This window comes from Glycine soja, chromosome 14 (genome assembly GCF_004193775.1).
Source record: "Glycine soja cultivar W05 chromosome 14, ASM419377v2, whole genome shotgun sequence".
Lineage (NCBI taxonomy): Eukaryota > Viridiplantae > Streptophyta > Magnoliopsida > Fabales > Fabaceae > Glycine > Glycine soja.
In genome coordinates, this window is record NC_041015.1 from 28,713,269 (window position 1) to 28,727,425 (window position 14,157).

Genomic DNA, 14,157 nt, shown 5'->3' on the forward strand with positions numbered 1-14,157 from the left:
TTTGGTGGGTCGAGTCGAGGGAGGGACTTTGGATTTTCAATCATCTTATTGGCTTCTTAAGCCATTTTAGATAAGACCCACTTCCCTTCAATTCAAGGTACTACGTAACATGATGAGAGCCAGAATCCACACAACCAATACACCAAATTTTTGTAAAATCTCTTATTTAATTTCATTAAAATCTAATAAACTACATACATTGATTTTAATTTATGAGAAAAAAAATCAATTCATTTTATTTCCTGTAAATATTACTGGAAAAAAAATCATCCAATTAACCTTAGTGTGTCCTGAGCCTCCTGGCAATGTCTCTTACTGATATGTATTTGTTGAATCTGGAAGACATGACATGTTCCGATGTGTACTAGCTGGCTTTATTCTTTTTCTATGAGAAAACAGAAAACGTACAGCGTAATCAGTTTTGAGAAAACGATACGTGAAACAGTTCCACTTCAAACCAATCAATTTAGTGGCATTTCTTCTGGACTTTTATACTAAAAATTTATGTGTTATATTTGTTCTTCCGAGACATAGGCACTTGTGACTCTAAACGGAGTTTATTTTCTAGATTTGTGCATTCCAACAAAAACAATTTACTAATGTTGGTAGCTTTATTATAGTATATTTCTCTAGCATGATTGTCTTTTCCCATAAAATATCCCGCGGCATTTTTTGTATCAAACTCAGAAATATATATTGCACACAGGACATATCCGTAGGTCATGGAGCATGCCATGTCTTTTAGATTCAGCAAACACGATCTCGGAAAAAAAAAATAATGTAAATTCCTAGCTAAAGTGTTGCAGTGTCAGAAAAGTAGCACACCTAGGATCTCTAATTGATGAGTTATTGCATAACTAGTTAGTTGTTTAGTCATGATTATCAGTGTGTTTTATTTTTTGTTAAGTTTAGAGTTAACATCTTTTGATTCTAAAATTTGAACTATATCATCCTCAAGTAGCATGTATTCAGGTATAATCTTTTGTTACGTCTCTGGTAAACACATCCCATATTTAACTAAATAAGGACAAAAGGCTACCCTTGTTGGAAAGTCCTTAGTCTCTTCACTAGGAGTTTTTACACTAGTGGTTATCTCATCATACATGTTTTGTATGGTCTGGATATAAGGCACTAGAACACCCTTCTTTTTCATAGCCTTTCACAATACTTCTCTTAGCACTAGATCATATACTTTTTTCAGGTTAATAAAGAATCCTAGTTGGCAGTAGAAAATGTTAGGGACAAACCTATGTCAATCGCAAAAGGATCTTGCTTATCTACTGTGCTCGAGGAAGACTTTAAGAAAGGAGGACTGGAGAATAATTGTTTTAAATTTTCCAGTCTATTAGTATGAACTGATTGATTTGCATTCTGATCCGCATTCCCCGCTTTAAAGTTCTTAGCTATATTAACAAAGATAGAAGATGCTCCCTATAGCAAGATAAGTTCAATTACAAGTCCTGAAAAAAAATAATGGGAGAAAAAGCACTGCAAGCCTGAACAAACTAGACCTTTCTTTCATTTTGCTTTGGAGATAGACTTGCTGTAGCATCTACTGCATCTGCAAGAACTTCATCATGAGACAATAGATATAATTTTGTAGAGAGGCTGATCACATTCAGCAGCCACCTGTGGGTTGTCCCAGGCTCTCTTTTATTGAGCAATTAGTCATCAATTCTTAGAGCTTTGCTATGTTGAAACATTTTACTCAATACTTTGAATATGAACAATACTAATAGTGCTTTATACTGTGGGGTTAAAAATTGATGACTAATTGCTCAATAAAAGAGTCTCAATTTCATCTTTTAGAGTCTCAAAGTCAATAATAAGGATGCAGTAGATCAAATAATAATACTCTTGAGTAAATCTACACAAAATTGAAATAAGGTAAAAGCAAAAAGAGAATTCAGATTTGTGTGAATCGATCATTGGGTCTCCTTAGGCTTTTACATAATAATTTGCAAGTGGAGGCAGCCTTTTAACGCATCAGTGCTTGGTCATAGCTAAAGTGTTTAGGTGAATTTTATTTGTAACATGAGATTGTCACTTTATAAAGAGAATTTTAATTACCCTACTATTACCTCTAACTTAAAAGTTAATATCAATCAATGGCCCCCCAAAAAAAAAAACAATAGAGGCAGTCCCTGGAGCTGGAGAAGAAAAGTAGCCAGAAATGGCGTCTGTGTTTGTTAAATGGGAACATGCGGATCAATAGGGTCCCAATCTCCCCCGACCCAACAGTATGGTAGAAATTATAAAATGCACCCTTTGGTCTCTGCTTTGTGCTTTTCAATCCCAACTTTAGACAAAATCTCCATGTTATTTAACCAAACCAACTCTCAAATAAAAAGATCAAAATCATCATTTCCAAAATGCACCCTTTGGTCTCTGCTTTGTGCTTTACAATATTTTTTGGATTTCTATTCTTTGCAAATGAAGGCCTAACAGATAAATTGCATGTCTAATTGCCCCTTGTTATTAGAAAAATAAGAAATTATAAGCTTTTGCTTTGACTTCTGAACATATTTTACACTCTTTGCAGGTTGCTTGTTATCTTGGAAGACCAGAGGAGTTCAAAATAACAGTGTCGCGGTAAGTAATTGCTCATACATTTCCTAGGTAATTAGGTATGTTATTGCGTATTGTTGCCATCATTTTTGAGGCCTTGTCTGGCTTGCATCACAATTGAAAGACATTAGTTTGATGGTTAAAATGGTATACCTTTTGTCTTCATTATTACTCGAATTACATTTAGAAAGACCTATTAAGAAAATATTTGTCAATTAAACAATTTATTAGTAATATTTTTTTTATAGCATTCCATTTTATTTTTTTTGGGAATTGTCTGCACAATGTTTCATCTTTCCCCAACAGTTATAAATTGCTAATGATATTATTTGTCTTGAATTGGTTCGTTTGACTCTGCATGGATTCATTCCCCCTCCCTATTAACTAATTATATAATATGATGAAATAAGAAATTGATTAGTGGCTTTCTATAATTAGGACAGGAGGCTGCTATGTTTGGTTTGGAAAAGATAAGAGGGAGCATATACATATATATATGGTTGTGTGAGAGAGAGAATTAGGGCGTGAACATGGAAAAGATAAGAGGGGGTTGGCTGTTCTCCACTGTTACAACACTACTCTTACTGTGGTCTTACAAGGTTTGCTATGATGCAGGTGTTACCGTTAAGGCGTGTGGCGACTGTTAAGGATAGCAATATAGTTGATACACTTCCATTTAGCATACTGTCATCTCATTGAAAGTTGCATCCCCGACAACAAAGATTTCCTTACTATCATTGTTCGAGGTATGTATGTGATTCTCACACTTATGTGCTTAAGTATTATAGGCACTGGTTGACATGTTACTATTCTTTAGTAGTACATTGTAATTCATTGAGTGAGCCATAGTTCCCCGTTTGAGATTGAATACAACGATTAATACGGATAGTTTGGATTAATTGTTGTATTCAAACTTGAATTGTCCGTTTGGACAGTTTGGGAAGACAAATTGTTTTTACTTCATTTTGACTTATAAGTTAAGTATGTTGTGTTATTTTTGACTAAATTTCGAGCAATGCATCTTGCTTTGTTCTCTGGGTGCATACATGATAGGCGTGAATTTATGTCACCCCTTTCATGTTGTGTACTTGGAGACCAAAGCGAAATGCTGCCGAAATTTTGTCAAAATTAACATAACCGTCTTAACTTGTTTGTTTGAATGAAGTAAAAAATTGTCTTTCCAAATGGGGTAGGGTCATACCTTTTTATGAAAAAGAGAGGTTGACATGCATATCGGTTAATGTGCGGGCTATGGCAGTACACCAAAATGGATCGAAGTTGGATGACAAGACCACGCATAAGTGACGAGTATGACAATGGAGTTGAAGATTTCTTGCAATTTGCCAAACATAATGCAGCACCCATTGGTGGACTATACTTATGTCCATGTGTTAATTGTTTGAATGGACGACGACAATCTTTGGATGACATTAGAACACATCTTATATGTGATGGTATTAGTCCAAATTATACGAAATGGATTTGGCATGGTGAATTACCACAAATGTCATCAAGCCCTTCGACTGCTCCAGTTGACAAAGAAGTTGGTGATCGTATAGAAGACATGCTACGTGATCTTGGACAAGAGGGTTTTAGGCAAGCACATTCACCTTACTATGAAAGCTTAGATACTGATTCTACGACTCCATTGTATATGGGATGCACAAAGTACACACGGTTATCAGCGGTCTTAGGTTTGGTGAATTTGAAAGCAAGATTTGGGTGGAGTGACAAAAGCTTCAACGAATTACTTTTGTTATTGAAGAATATGCTTCCTGTAGATAACACATTACCCAAGAACCATTACGAGGCAAACAAGATATTATGCCCTGTGGGTATGGAATACCACAAAATACATGCATGCCCTAATGATTGTATTTTGTATAGACATCAATTTGCTGAAATGCGCAGCTGCCCTACATGTGGAGCGTCACGTTACAAAGTGAAGTCTGATGAAAGCAGTGTTGATGGAAGCACATACAAAGATTGTCCATCAAAAGTGTGTTGGTATCTTCCAGTAATACCAAGGTTTAAGCGATTGTTTGCTAATGCACAAGACGCGAAAAACCTAACATGGCATGCTGATGGGAGGATTAAAGATGGATTGCTCCGTCATCCTGCTGATTCTCCTCAATGGAAGTCAATTGATGAGTTGTATCCGGAATTTGGACAAGATCCCAGAAACCTAAGGGTTGGTCTCGCCTCCGATGGAATGAATCCTTTTGGGAACTTGAGCTGCAACCACAGTTCGTGGCCTGTTTTGTTGATGATTTACAACCTTCCTCCTTGGTTATGCATCAAACGGAAGTACATAATGATGTGTATGATGATAGCCGGTCCAAGACAGCCAGGAAATGACATTGATGTGTATCTTGCTCCGTTGATTGAAGACCTCAGGAAATTGTGGGTAGAAGGGGTTGATGTGTATGACAGGAATGCTCAGGAGACATTCAGGTTGCGTGTAATGATTTTTTGCACCATTAACGACTTTCCGGCATATGGGAATTTGAGTGGATATAGCGTCAAAGGCCACCACGCATGTCCTATATGTGAGAAAGACACAAGTTACCTCCAATTAAAGCATGGGAAGAAGACAGTGTATACAAGACATCGAAGATTTTTAAAAGCTTTTCACCCATACAGGCGAATGAAGAAGGCATTTAATGGCACATCTGAGTTTGACAGTGCACCGATTCCTTTGTCAGGTCATGAAGTTTTTGATCGGGTAAAGAACATCGTCACTATATATGGGAAGACACAAAAAAAGGATGGGTCCCACAACTAGCTTTGGAAGAAAAAGTCTACATTTTTTGATCTGCCTTACTGGTGTCATTTAGATATGAGACATTGCTTAGATGTTATGCATGTTGAGAAAAATGTATGTGATAGTCTAGTTGGGACACTGCTAAACATTAAAGGCAAGACAAAAGATGGTTTGAAATGCCGTCAAGATTTAGTAGAGATGGGCATACGACAACAGTTGCACCCAGTTTCAAAAGGTGTTCGAACTTATTTGCCGCCCGCATCTCATACAATGTCAAAGACTGAGAAAAAAAGCTTTTGTCATTGTCTGAAAAATGTCAAAGTCCCACAAGGATACTCTTCAAATATAAAGAGCCTTGTATTTGTGAGTGATATGAAATTGGTTGGCTTGAAGTCTCATGATTGTCACATTTTAATGCAACAATTATTGCCTATAGCCATCCGGGGTATATTGCCTGACAAAGTAAGGGTTGCAATAACTAGATTGTGTTTTTTCTTCAATGCCATCTGCAGCAAAGTAATCGACCCAAAACAGTTGGATGATTTGGAAAATGAGGCTTCCATTATCATTTGTCAATTGGAGATGTATTTTCCACCTGCATTTTTTGAGATAATGGTTCACTTGGTTGTTCATCTAGTTCGAGAAATACGATTGTGCGGGCCCGTTTATCTGCGTTGGATGTATCCGGTTAAGCGGTACATGAAGGTATTGAAAGGTTATACGAAAAATCAATATCGCCCCGAAGCAAGCATTGTTGAAAGGTATGTGGCTGAAGAAGCCATTGAGTTTTGTTCTGAGTACATTGAAAATGGTTCACCTGTCGGTCTTCCTGAAAGCCGTCACGAGTCCACCCGACAAGGCAGGGGTACACGAGGATTCAATGTTGTAACCATGGATCGGGAACAGGTCTCTCAAGCGCATTTATATGTACTAAACAACACTGCTGAAGTTATACCATACTTAGATGCTCACAAGGAATATGTTGCAGCTTGTCACCCAAACATGAATATGATGCACGTGTTGCAGGAGCACAATAGGAGTTTCATTAATTGGTTTAGAAAAACAATTTTTGGAATTAACACTGCTTCTAAGACATTAACAATGTTAGCTGTTGGGCCTAATCTGAATGTCCTTACTTGGAAGGGGTATGATATCAACAATTATTCATTTTACACAAAATCGCAGGATGATCACAGTGTTGTACAAAACAGTGGAGTCACCATTGATGCTCATTCGGACCACTTTAGTAGTGCAGTGGATAACCATCCTATTCGAGCGTCCATGCCTTATTATGGAAAAATCAAGGAAATGTGGGAGCTTGATTATGGTGAATTTAGAGTGCCTGTTTTCAAGTGCCAATGGGTTAATGGAAATGCAGGTGTCCGACAAGACAAAATGGGGTTTACTTTGGTTGACCTTCAAAGGATTGGTTATAAGGACGAGCCATTCATCCTGGCAGCACAAGCAAGACAGGTGTTCTATGTTGAAGATCCCAATGACTCAAGATGGTCAGTTGTTCTTCAGGGGAAAACAATTGGTATATCTCCCGATATTGATGCTTCAACCCTTGATGTTAACGACATGCCGACCTTCTCCACAGAAATGCCTCCCGTAAATGATGAAAATGAGGAGGATGATGTATATGCGAATTGTATCGATCATGACGAAGGTTTATGGGAAAATACATCTACTTGAATGCGGTATATAACACCATTTTGTTTACCTTATCCATTGTCATTTTAAATTTCTTATTATTTGTATTTCATTACTATTTGATGCATTTATGTTGTGGTAATTTAGTTGGCTTAATTTATTTCCGTATTTCTATGCAGGCATGGCAACACCCCCGAGGTCCCCTCCACCAGCAGATTCTCCTACGGAAACCACAAAAAAGAAGACTAGACAAACTACCAGGATGCGAAGGTTGACTGCCAAAAGCTTAGATCAACCACGACCAACTGTCCACGTCAACCCTTCTACTGGTAGAGGATCTGGTCCTCATAAAGAAAAATTTCATAGTTACTTGGGGGTAGTGGCACGGGAGAAAATCCCTATCGTTCATACAACTTGGAAGGATGTCCCAGAAACTCTAAAAGTTCTTGTATGGGATGACATTTTGGTAAGTACGCTAAACTGGTAACTATATGTGTCCCAGAATCTGCATGCTGTTTATGAAACTACAATGGCTTTGAATTTGGGATCCATAACTGTGGTTTGTAGTTCTGGAAGGTTTTGTGGCTGTATTAGCCACATTTGCCTGAAATTTCAGTAACCATGACTGTGATTGCAACTGTAATTTAAATCCTTGGATACTAGCAACTGAAAATATTTGTGAAGATGTTTTATGAATTAGATTGTTCTGCTCAATGGGATGAGTAAACATGAATTGGATTGATATGCAGATAGAAGTATGAGAGGTTGTACTTATTGATTTAGATGTCAGAATAGGAGTTCTGGTTGTCTAGATTTCAGAACATGTTTGTACTGTTTTTTTATGGCATAATTACATGGAGAGTCGTTTTTGTTTGATCTGTTAGACATAAATTATGGGAATCTTGCCTCTTAACTTAGGTTTATTTTGTCTCTATCTCACTTGTAACATTGGACATACTTATTATTTTTTTTTCATTTATGTTCTTATGGTGACCATATAAATTGCCTCTTTGACCCATAAATGGTTGTTATTAGTAGTTGCTCTGGTTTTTGGTGTGGTATGTGTCTCATTCTTTAAACAAAACTTCATTAGGACTGAAGAAAAAGCAAAAGGGTAATTTGAATGCATTGTTGACCTGATAATCAACTTATTATTTCTGACTTGGATGCCTCCTGGCTTGATGGGCCCAAATTTCTTAAACTCCAGTTCCAACTGAGCAGCCGTCACATTTAAAGGCAAATTTCGAATGTAAATGGAGTGCCCCTCAACTGTTAGAAGAATTTGTTTATTAGAAGCACAAATATGTTTAAGAAAAATATTTGGCTGAGTTACAAGCAGCCAACTTAATGACTTACAAAAATAAAATGATATATTGCTTTAAAATTCATTTTCTCCTGACTTTGAAACACAATACCAAAGCATGACATATGTGAAAATTGAAACAAAGAACATGTACCTTCCTCATGAGCATCACTACTTTCAGGGTTGTTAACACTATCCAAAGCTGCTTCAGACACTTCAGTAGATTCTACTGACTCAACTACCTTGTTCTCAGTTTTGTTAGGCCCTGACTTCAGTGTATTAGTTTGCACATACACTTTAGTTGCAACTGAACCCTCTTTTTGGACTTTCACCTACAACAAATCTAATAAGCTTCGAAAACTTAATAACAACAGTGCTTGTAAGTGAAAGGTTTCTAGCAATACTCACAATAGATGCATAAGACTTCTTCTCTTGAGCTGAAGAAGCCAATTCTGTGGCCTGAGAATCATCATTACCATTTGACTGAAAATGTGGTTCTACATTGTCGACATTCTCAACAGGTATGTGTCTCTCATGATGATTAGATGGCTCATAAGCATTCTCAGCAACAGTTTGACCTTTGTTCACATGAGAATTTGTGGGGTCTGGTGCAGAAGAATTAGCAAAATGACTGGGTTCTGTAAAGAAGGAGAACAACATGAATCCAACTCCTGAATAAATTTTGAAAGAGAAGATAAAAAAATTTTGAATTATAATCTTGCCTGGTTCTGGTGTTACTGTAACAGCAGCTGCATCACCATCTCCAGTAACTGGAGGCAGTTCTGATGGTTCATGGTCTTCTACATACCTAAAAACATCATTCAGAACAAAATAGCCATTGTCTTGTGGAGCAAGAAAGAATGACTGTGCAAATTTTCTTCTTAAGTTATCCTTGCCAGTCAAGCATCCAGTCACCAAAACAGTCACTCCTTCCTTGTATGATTTTTGAGCATCTGCAGTCTTTATCTCTGCTTTAAATTCCTTGAAATTTAGTGATAGAATCTTCTCATTAATGCCCTGCACCATAAACCCTTAGCCTTAGATTGTAGATTGTGTTTGTACAGCTTTGTTGATGCATGATTACACAGAGAGTTATGGTTATTTGTTAAAACATAAATTTGCTGAGTCTCAATTTTCAACTTGGTGCTATTCTGTGGCATTCATAACATTGGTGCTATTCTCTTGGACCCATATATGATTGTAATTCATAGTTCTCTGGTTATTGGTGTTTTCTGACATTGCTATGTTGGATGCCAAAGAGTTCCACTTGAAGTATATAGTCACAAAATGATTAACTTTTTATTCTTCAAATTATGCACATGTTAATTGTTCATGCGGGTGTTCTGTTTTAGTGAGGTAAGTACTAAGTATAAGTACTCTAGTTAGCTAGTCTGGTTAAAATAGTTGCTCAAAAGATTCCATTTTGGACATGCTGGACAAATGACCCCCTGTGCGTGATATTACCTTGAAACCAATCATGCATGAAAAAAGCAAACATATTGAAATGTATTGACATTTTATAAGCGACAAAATCCATTTAGATGACATTGTCACAACTTTTGTCAACTCAAATGACCAGCTTGTAGACATCCTCATAAATCATTTGGAGAACATTATTTTTACAATAAGCTTGGATCATATGATATATATATATACATACATACACTCCAACTAGAGAGGTAGTGTTAGACATATAAGGATGATTCAGTTAGTCATATTATTTTCTGCATCTTTAGCTTAATGTGTTTTTTTTTTTTACAGCAGTAAAACAAGCTCTCTTTACTATTGAAATTGAGAGTGTTTTAACAAGACACATAAGGATTCTTCATTTTTGTGTTTATCTCTTTTGTTTAAGAGCTATAAAATAAGAGATGGAAAATAAGAGATGGATTTTTGTGTTTATCCATATAGTTGAAGTTCCAAGGTGGTCGATCAACTTAATAAAAGAGTTAGAATTCTTTCAAAGAATAAAAAAAGACTTGCAGAAATGAAGAAATAAAGATTAACCTCTATAGTAGAAAGTCTGGGCTTGGGGAGCATACACATTAGGAGGATACAGAGGACAATCTCCAACTGAACCTAAAGATCCTGATTGACTTGTGGTCTCCCTTGAATGACCTATAGTTGTTGTACCCTGAGAAGAGTTCAAAGGTATTGAACTTTCAGGTATTGATAAATGAAACTGAAAAATATGACATAACATATGCAGGGGGGATATCTAGTGAGAGGACTACTTTTATATGAGAGCAAGAGAACCACTACCTGCTACTTTTATATGAGAGCAAGAAAACAAGCAGTAGCAGTACAAATTATTGAGCAACCAAAGCTAAATTTGGAGATAGCAAATCTAGACGTGCAAACAAATGCACACATGATTAAAAGAAAGAACGTGAATATACTTTGAAATGGAAAGCGGGCAAGGGCGCAGTAAAACAGTATTGCTGGAAGCATAAAATGAAGTGTAATAGATCCCACATACAAAAATAAAATGAATTACCCTTCAGGATGATAATTTAAGCCATAATTATGAAATCAAAAAACGGGGAAGCTTGACTTAAACCACCACCCACACACACTATAAAAGCCTTGATGTAAGTATATTGTAAACACATTTGGTTTTATGCATGTTAAAGTGTAAATTTGCTGGCTGTGTGTATAGGGATTAAATATAATTAGTTTTCTTTTAATTTCCTGTTGTTTATAAATGTAAATGTAAATTATGCATAGGATTTAAATTATTGTGTATATCTTTTCTCAGTTTATTGCTTATAAGTTTATTTCTTACAAATTTAACTTTGTCTATTTATTATTTTAGGCCAAATTTGACATACCTGAAGGTTTAACTGCGAAGAAGAAGGTTATGTCCACCGTTGGGACCAGATGGAGGCAATTTAAGTCCTCCCTGACGACCAGATATGTATATGCTGAGAATGACGATGAACAAAACAAGGATCCATCTGCTAAGTATGGTATTGATCGAAATACATGGGAAGAATTTGCAAAGACTCGACAGACCCCTACTTGGAAGGTTTAAATTTCAATCTTTTTACATAACATTTTAGTTACGTAATTTAGTTGTTAATGTCAAACATGTTTGAGTTGTATTTGAAAATGCTGACAGGGAATACGCAAAAAAGCACAGGAAATTCAAAAATTCAATGAATCTCCCCATGTACTCTCTCGTGGAGGCTACGATGTGCTTGAAAAAAAATTAATGGCCGAGAAAACCAAGTCAAGACTGAATGAAGGTGACAATAGTCAAAATGCAGATATGGTCGTTGACCCTCCATCCCCTATTGCGAGACATGAGAAGTGGAAAAAGGCTAGGACAAACAAATTTGGATAAATGACATCTGCAGCAGCTCAAGAAATCGCAGACAAAATTGTAAGTCTAATATATGCCACAATTATAAATTGTAATTTGTAACCATAACCACAAGTGAATTTGTTGTCAATGTCATAGGATGAATTACAAGAACAAGCTAAACAGGGAGCTTTTGTCCCACATGGTCGTCAAGACATCCTAAACACTGCCATTGGTCGTCCAGAGCATCCTGGACGTGTTCGTGTCGGTGGACATGGTGTGACCATAACCAGCTACTTTGGACATGCTTCCTGTGGGTCCCACAGTTCTTCGCCTGCGATCACCGCCGAAAGATTGGTTGAAATCATACAAACTATAAAGCAAGAGGTGAAGAAAGAGGTAGAAGACGAGAAAAAAGATCGTATGGACAAGATGAAAATGGAGTTGGATGCGATCAAGAGTGAATTATCCCAAATTCATACGCAACAGTCAGCTCCCCCAAGACCGTCTAACCCTGACGTATTTGTTGCACGTGTTAGCACGAAAGAGAGTTGTGCTGAAGCTGCTAATAATGTTGTTGGTAACGAGCGGTCTACATTTGATACATGTAGTATGGGCTTCTACATTGTTTGTGGTGACAGTACACAGCTGGTGGCAGGGGGAAAGGTCTTTGGAGTAGGTGGCATGATACACACTGTTGCTTATGGAGATGATGTAGTAAGGGTGTGTGTTGACACTGTATACGATGGTGAAGCCATTGTCCCGTTACCCACTTCAGAGATTCAGTATGTCAGGGACGTCGTGAACTCATTCATTGGATGGCCCAGACATCTAGTGAAACCTTTATCTTATGTAAGTAATATAATAATCCCCCTGCCAAATTGTCATTTGAATACACACTTGTAATATTTGTTAAGTTGTTGATTAAATTTAATACTTATTTTTTTGTACCACTTAGGATTCTGACCTTAATGTGCGGAAGCCAGTTGAACATAGTAGTGATGCAAAGCTTGCAGGTGAATCCGATCCATTGGGAGAGTTGATGAAGATATTGTTTTATGTGTACCAGAATCCAGTGGAAGTGCCGTGGGAGGCGAACCAATTTGGACTTCCTGAGATTGGGGCAAAATTTTACATCACACATGCAGATCTAGCGGAAATAATATCAGGTGACAAGTGTTTAAACATAGCGATACTACAATTATGGACCATGTAAGTCATTTTCCTACAACCTTTATGTTTGATTACCTGATAACCAATATTTTTACATTCAAACATTTAAAATAATCATGACTTGTCTTCGAAATAGATTTATGAATGAGTGCGGTAGAAGCAAAGCTGATCAGTCACTATATGGTTTGTTGGAGCCTCAATCTATACAAAATGCTAAGGAAAGACGACAACAATGCCAACAATACATTGAAACATGGGTCAAGGAATCACAAAGGCAGTTGTATTTAGGAGCTTACTTGAATCAGTAAGTTCAATTGTTCTTTGAATTTAATTTTTTTTTTTGTTGTTGTACAATTTTGTTATTATAATTGTCCAATTCAGGGCACATTGGCAACTATTTGTTCTCCACCCAAGGGAAAACACGGTCGTTTGGTTTTGTTCTCTGGGGAAGAAGCCTGATATTAACATCAAAGGCGCAATTAACAGGTTCTATTCAAATATACAAATCATGGCATCATTTAGTTGGTAATTGTTGTTACATATACAGCAAAAATGGTTGTCATATATATGCTATTTTTTTTAACTAGTGCAATGAAGACAATAACCAGTTCTTTTGAAGGCATGTCTAATCAAGGTGCACCTCGGTGGGTTGAACCCAAGGTAATCAATACTTGTTTGTAATGAACCGTTTGTACATCTTTAAGTGTTGAATGTTAAGTAACCATTAAAAATGTTATATGTAGACTAATGTGCAAAGCGGAGGGTTTGAGTGCGGATATTATGTCATGCACTGGATGTGGTGCATCGTGACTGCCGGTTTGAAGGATGACTGGCACAAGGTAAACATAATGCATGGAGTTACAATTGTAACTTTGGTTAATATTTGTTAAGTTACTAATAATTTTATCTAATGTTAATTTTGTAGTGGTTCTCTGATGGCTCATCGTTAGACGTGGAGGCCATCACATCAGTTCGACAGAAATGGGCAACTTACTTTTTATCTTTTAGGAAAAGCAGTTGCTAAATTTGATTTGTATTATGTACAAGTACATTTGTATGTTGGATACATTAGAGGATCATTAATTCAAAAAAGGGTATTCAATTTGCATGACTACAATTGTTGGCTACAATTATGTCATTTGATGCTATTGTTCAGATTTCATTTGATGCTATTATTTAATTTGCATGGTCTGATATAATTTATAGGTACCAGAGATCAATGTAAAAAAAATGCATCAATAAAACGAAATAAATAAAAAAAAAAATTATACATACAAAGACGGTTCCCGAAAACGTCGTAAAATTACAACATAATGTAGAACTACAAAGTCGGTTTCCAAAACCGTCGTAAATTGGCACAACATACAAAGACGTTTCCCCTAAAACGTCTTC

General features: G+C 36.6%; 3 protein-coding genes across 3 annotated transcripts; 2 read left to right on the forward strand and 1 right to left on the reverse strand.

The window, feature by feature from the left end:
• The first annotated feature begins 3,835 nt into the window (after positions 1–3,835).
• On the forward strand, positions 3,836–5,353 carry LOC114383982. The gene has a single exon (XM_028343669.1). The coding sequence runs from the start codon at positions 3,836–3,838 to the stop codon at positions 5,351–5,353; it is 1,518 nt and encodes a 505-aa protein (XP_028199470.1).
• A 2,608-nt stretch (positions 5,354–7,961) lies between these two features.
• On the reverse strand, positions 7,962–9,314 carry LOC114383983 (putative G3BP-like protein). Its single transcript, XM_028343670.1, has 3 exons — positions 8,697–9,314; positions 8,443–8,620; positions 7,962–8,254 (listed from the first exon to the last, which is right to left on the reverse strand). The coding sequence occupies exons 1-3, from the start codon at positions 9,312–9,314 to the stop codon at positions 7,962–7,964; spliced, it is 1,089 nt and encodes a 362-aa protein (XP_028199471.1).
• A 2,701-nt stretch (positions 9,315–12,015) lies between these two features.
• LOC114383984 lies at positions 12,016–13,073 on the forward strand. Its single transcript, XM_028343672.1, has 3 exons — positions 12,016–12,444; positions 12,551–12,804; positions 12,902–13,073. Exons 1-3 carry the CDS (start codon positions 12,016–12,018, stop codon positions 13,071–13,073), a joined length of 855 nt encoding a protein of 284 aa, XP_028199473.1.
• The last annotated feature ends 1,084 nt before the right edge of the window (positions 13,074–14,157 follow it).

What these genes read in the sequence shown, in the direction of transcription:
- LOC114383982 (XM_028343669.1), top strand. Translation starts at nt 3,836, where the DNA reads ATGGATCGAAGTTGGATGACAAGACCACGCATAAGTGACGAGTATGAC.
- LOC114383983 (XM_028343670.1), bottom strand. Translation starts at nt 9,314, where the DNA reads ATGGTGCAGGGCATTAATGAGAAGATTCTATCACTAAATTTCAAGGAA. An exon ending in AGAAGTCTTATGCATCTATT is followed by an intron (nt 8,621 to 8,696) that starts GTGAGTATTGCT and finishes GATTTGTTGTAG; the next exon opens with GTGAAAGTCCAAAAAGAGGG. An exon ending in TAGTGATGCTCATGAGGAAG is followed by an intron (nt 8,255 to 8,442) that starts GTACATGTTCTT and finishes TTCTTCTAACAG; the next exon opens with TTGAGGGGCACTCCATTTAC.
- LOC114383984 (XM_028343672.1), top strand. Translation starts at nt 12,016, where the DNA reads ATGGACAAGATGAAAATGGAGTTGGATGCGATCAAGAGTGAATTATCC. An exon ending in TAGTGAAACCTTTATCTTAT is followed by an intron (nt 12,445 to 12,550) that starts GTAAGTAATATA and finishes TGTACCACTTAG; the next exon opens with GATTCTGACCTTAATGTGCG. An exon ending in ATACTACAATTATGGACCAT is followed by an intron (nt 12,805 to 12,901) that starts GTAAGTCATTTT and finishes TCTTCGAAATAG; the next exon opens with ATTTATGAATGAGTGCGGTA.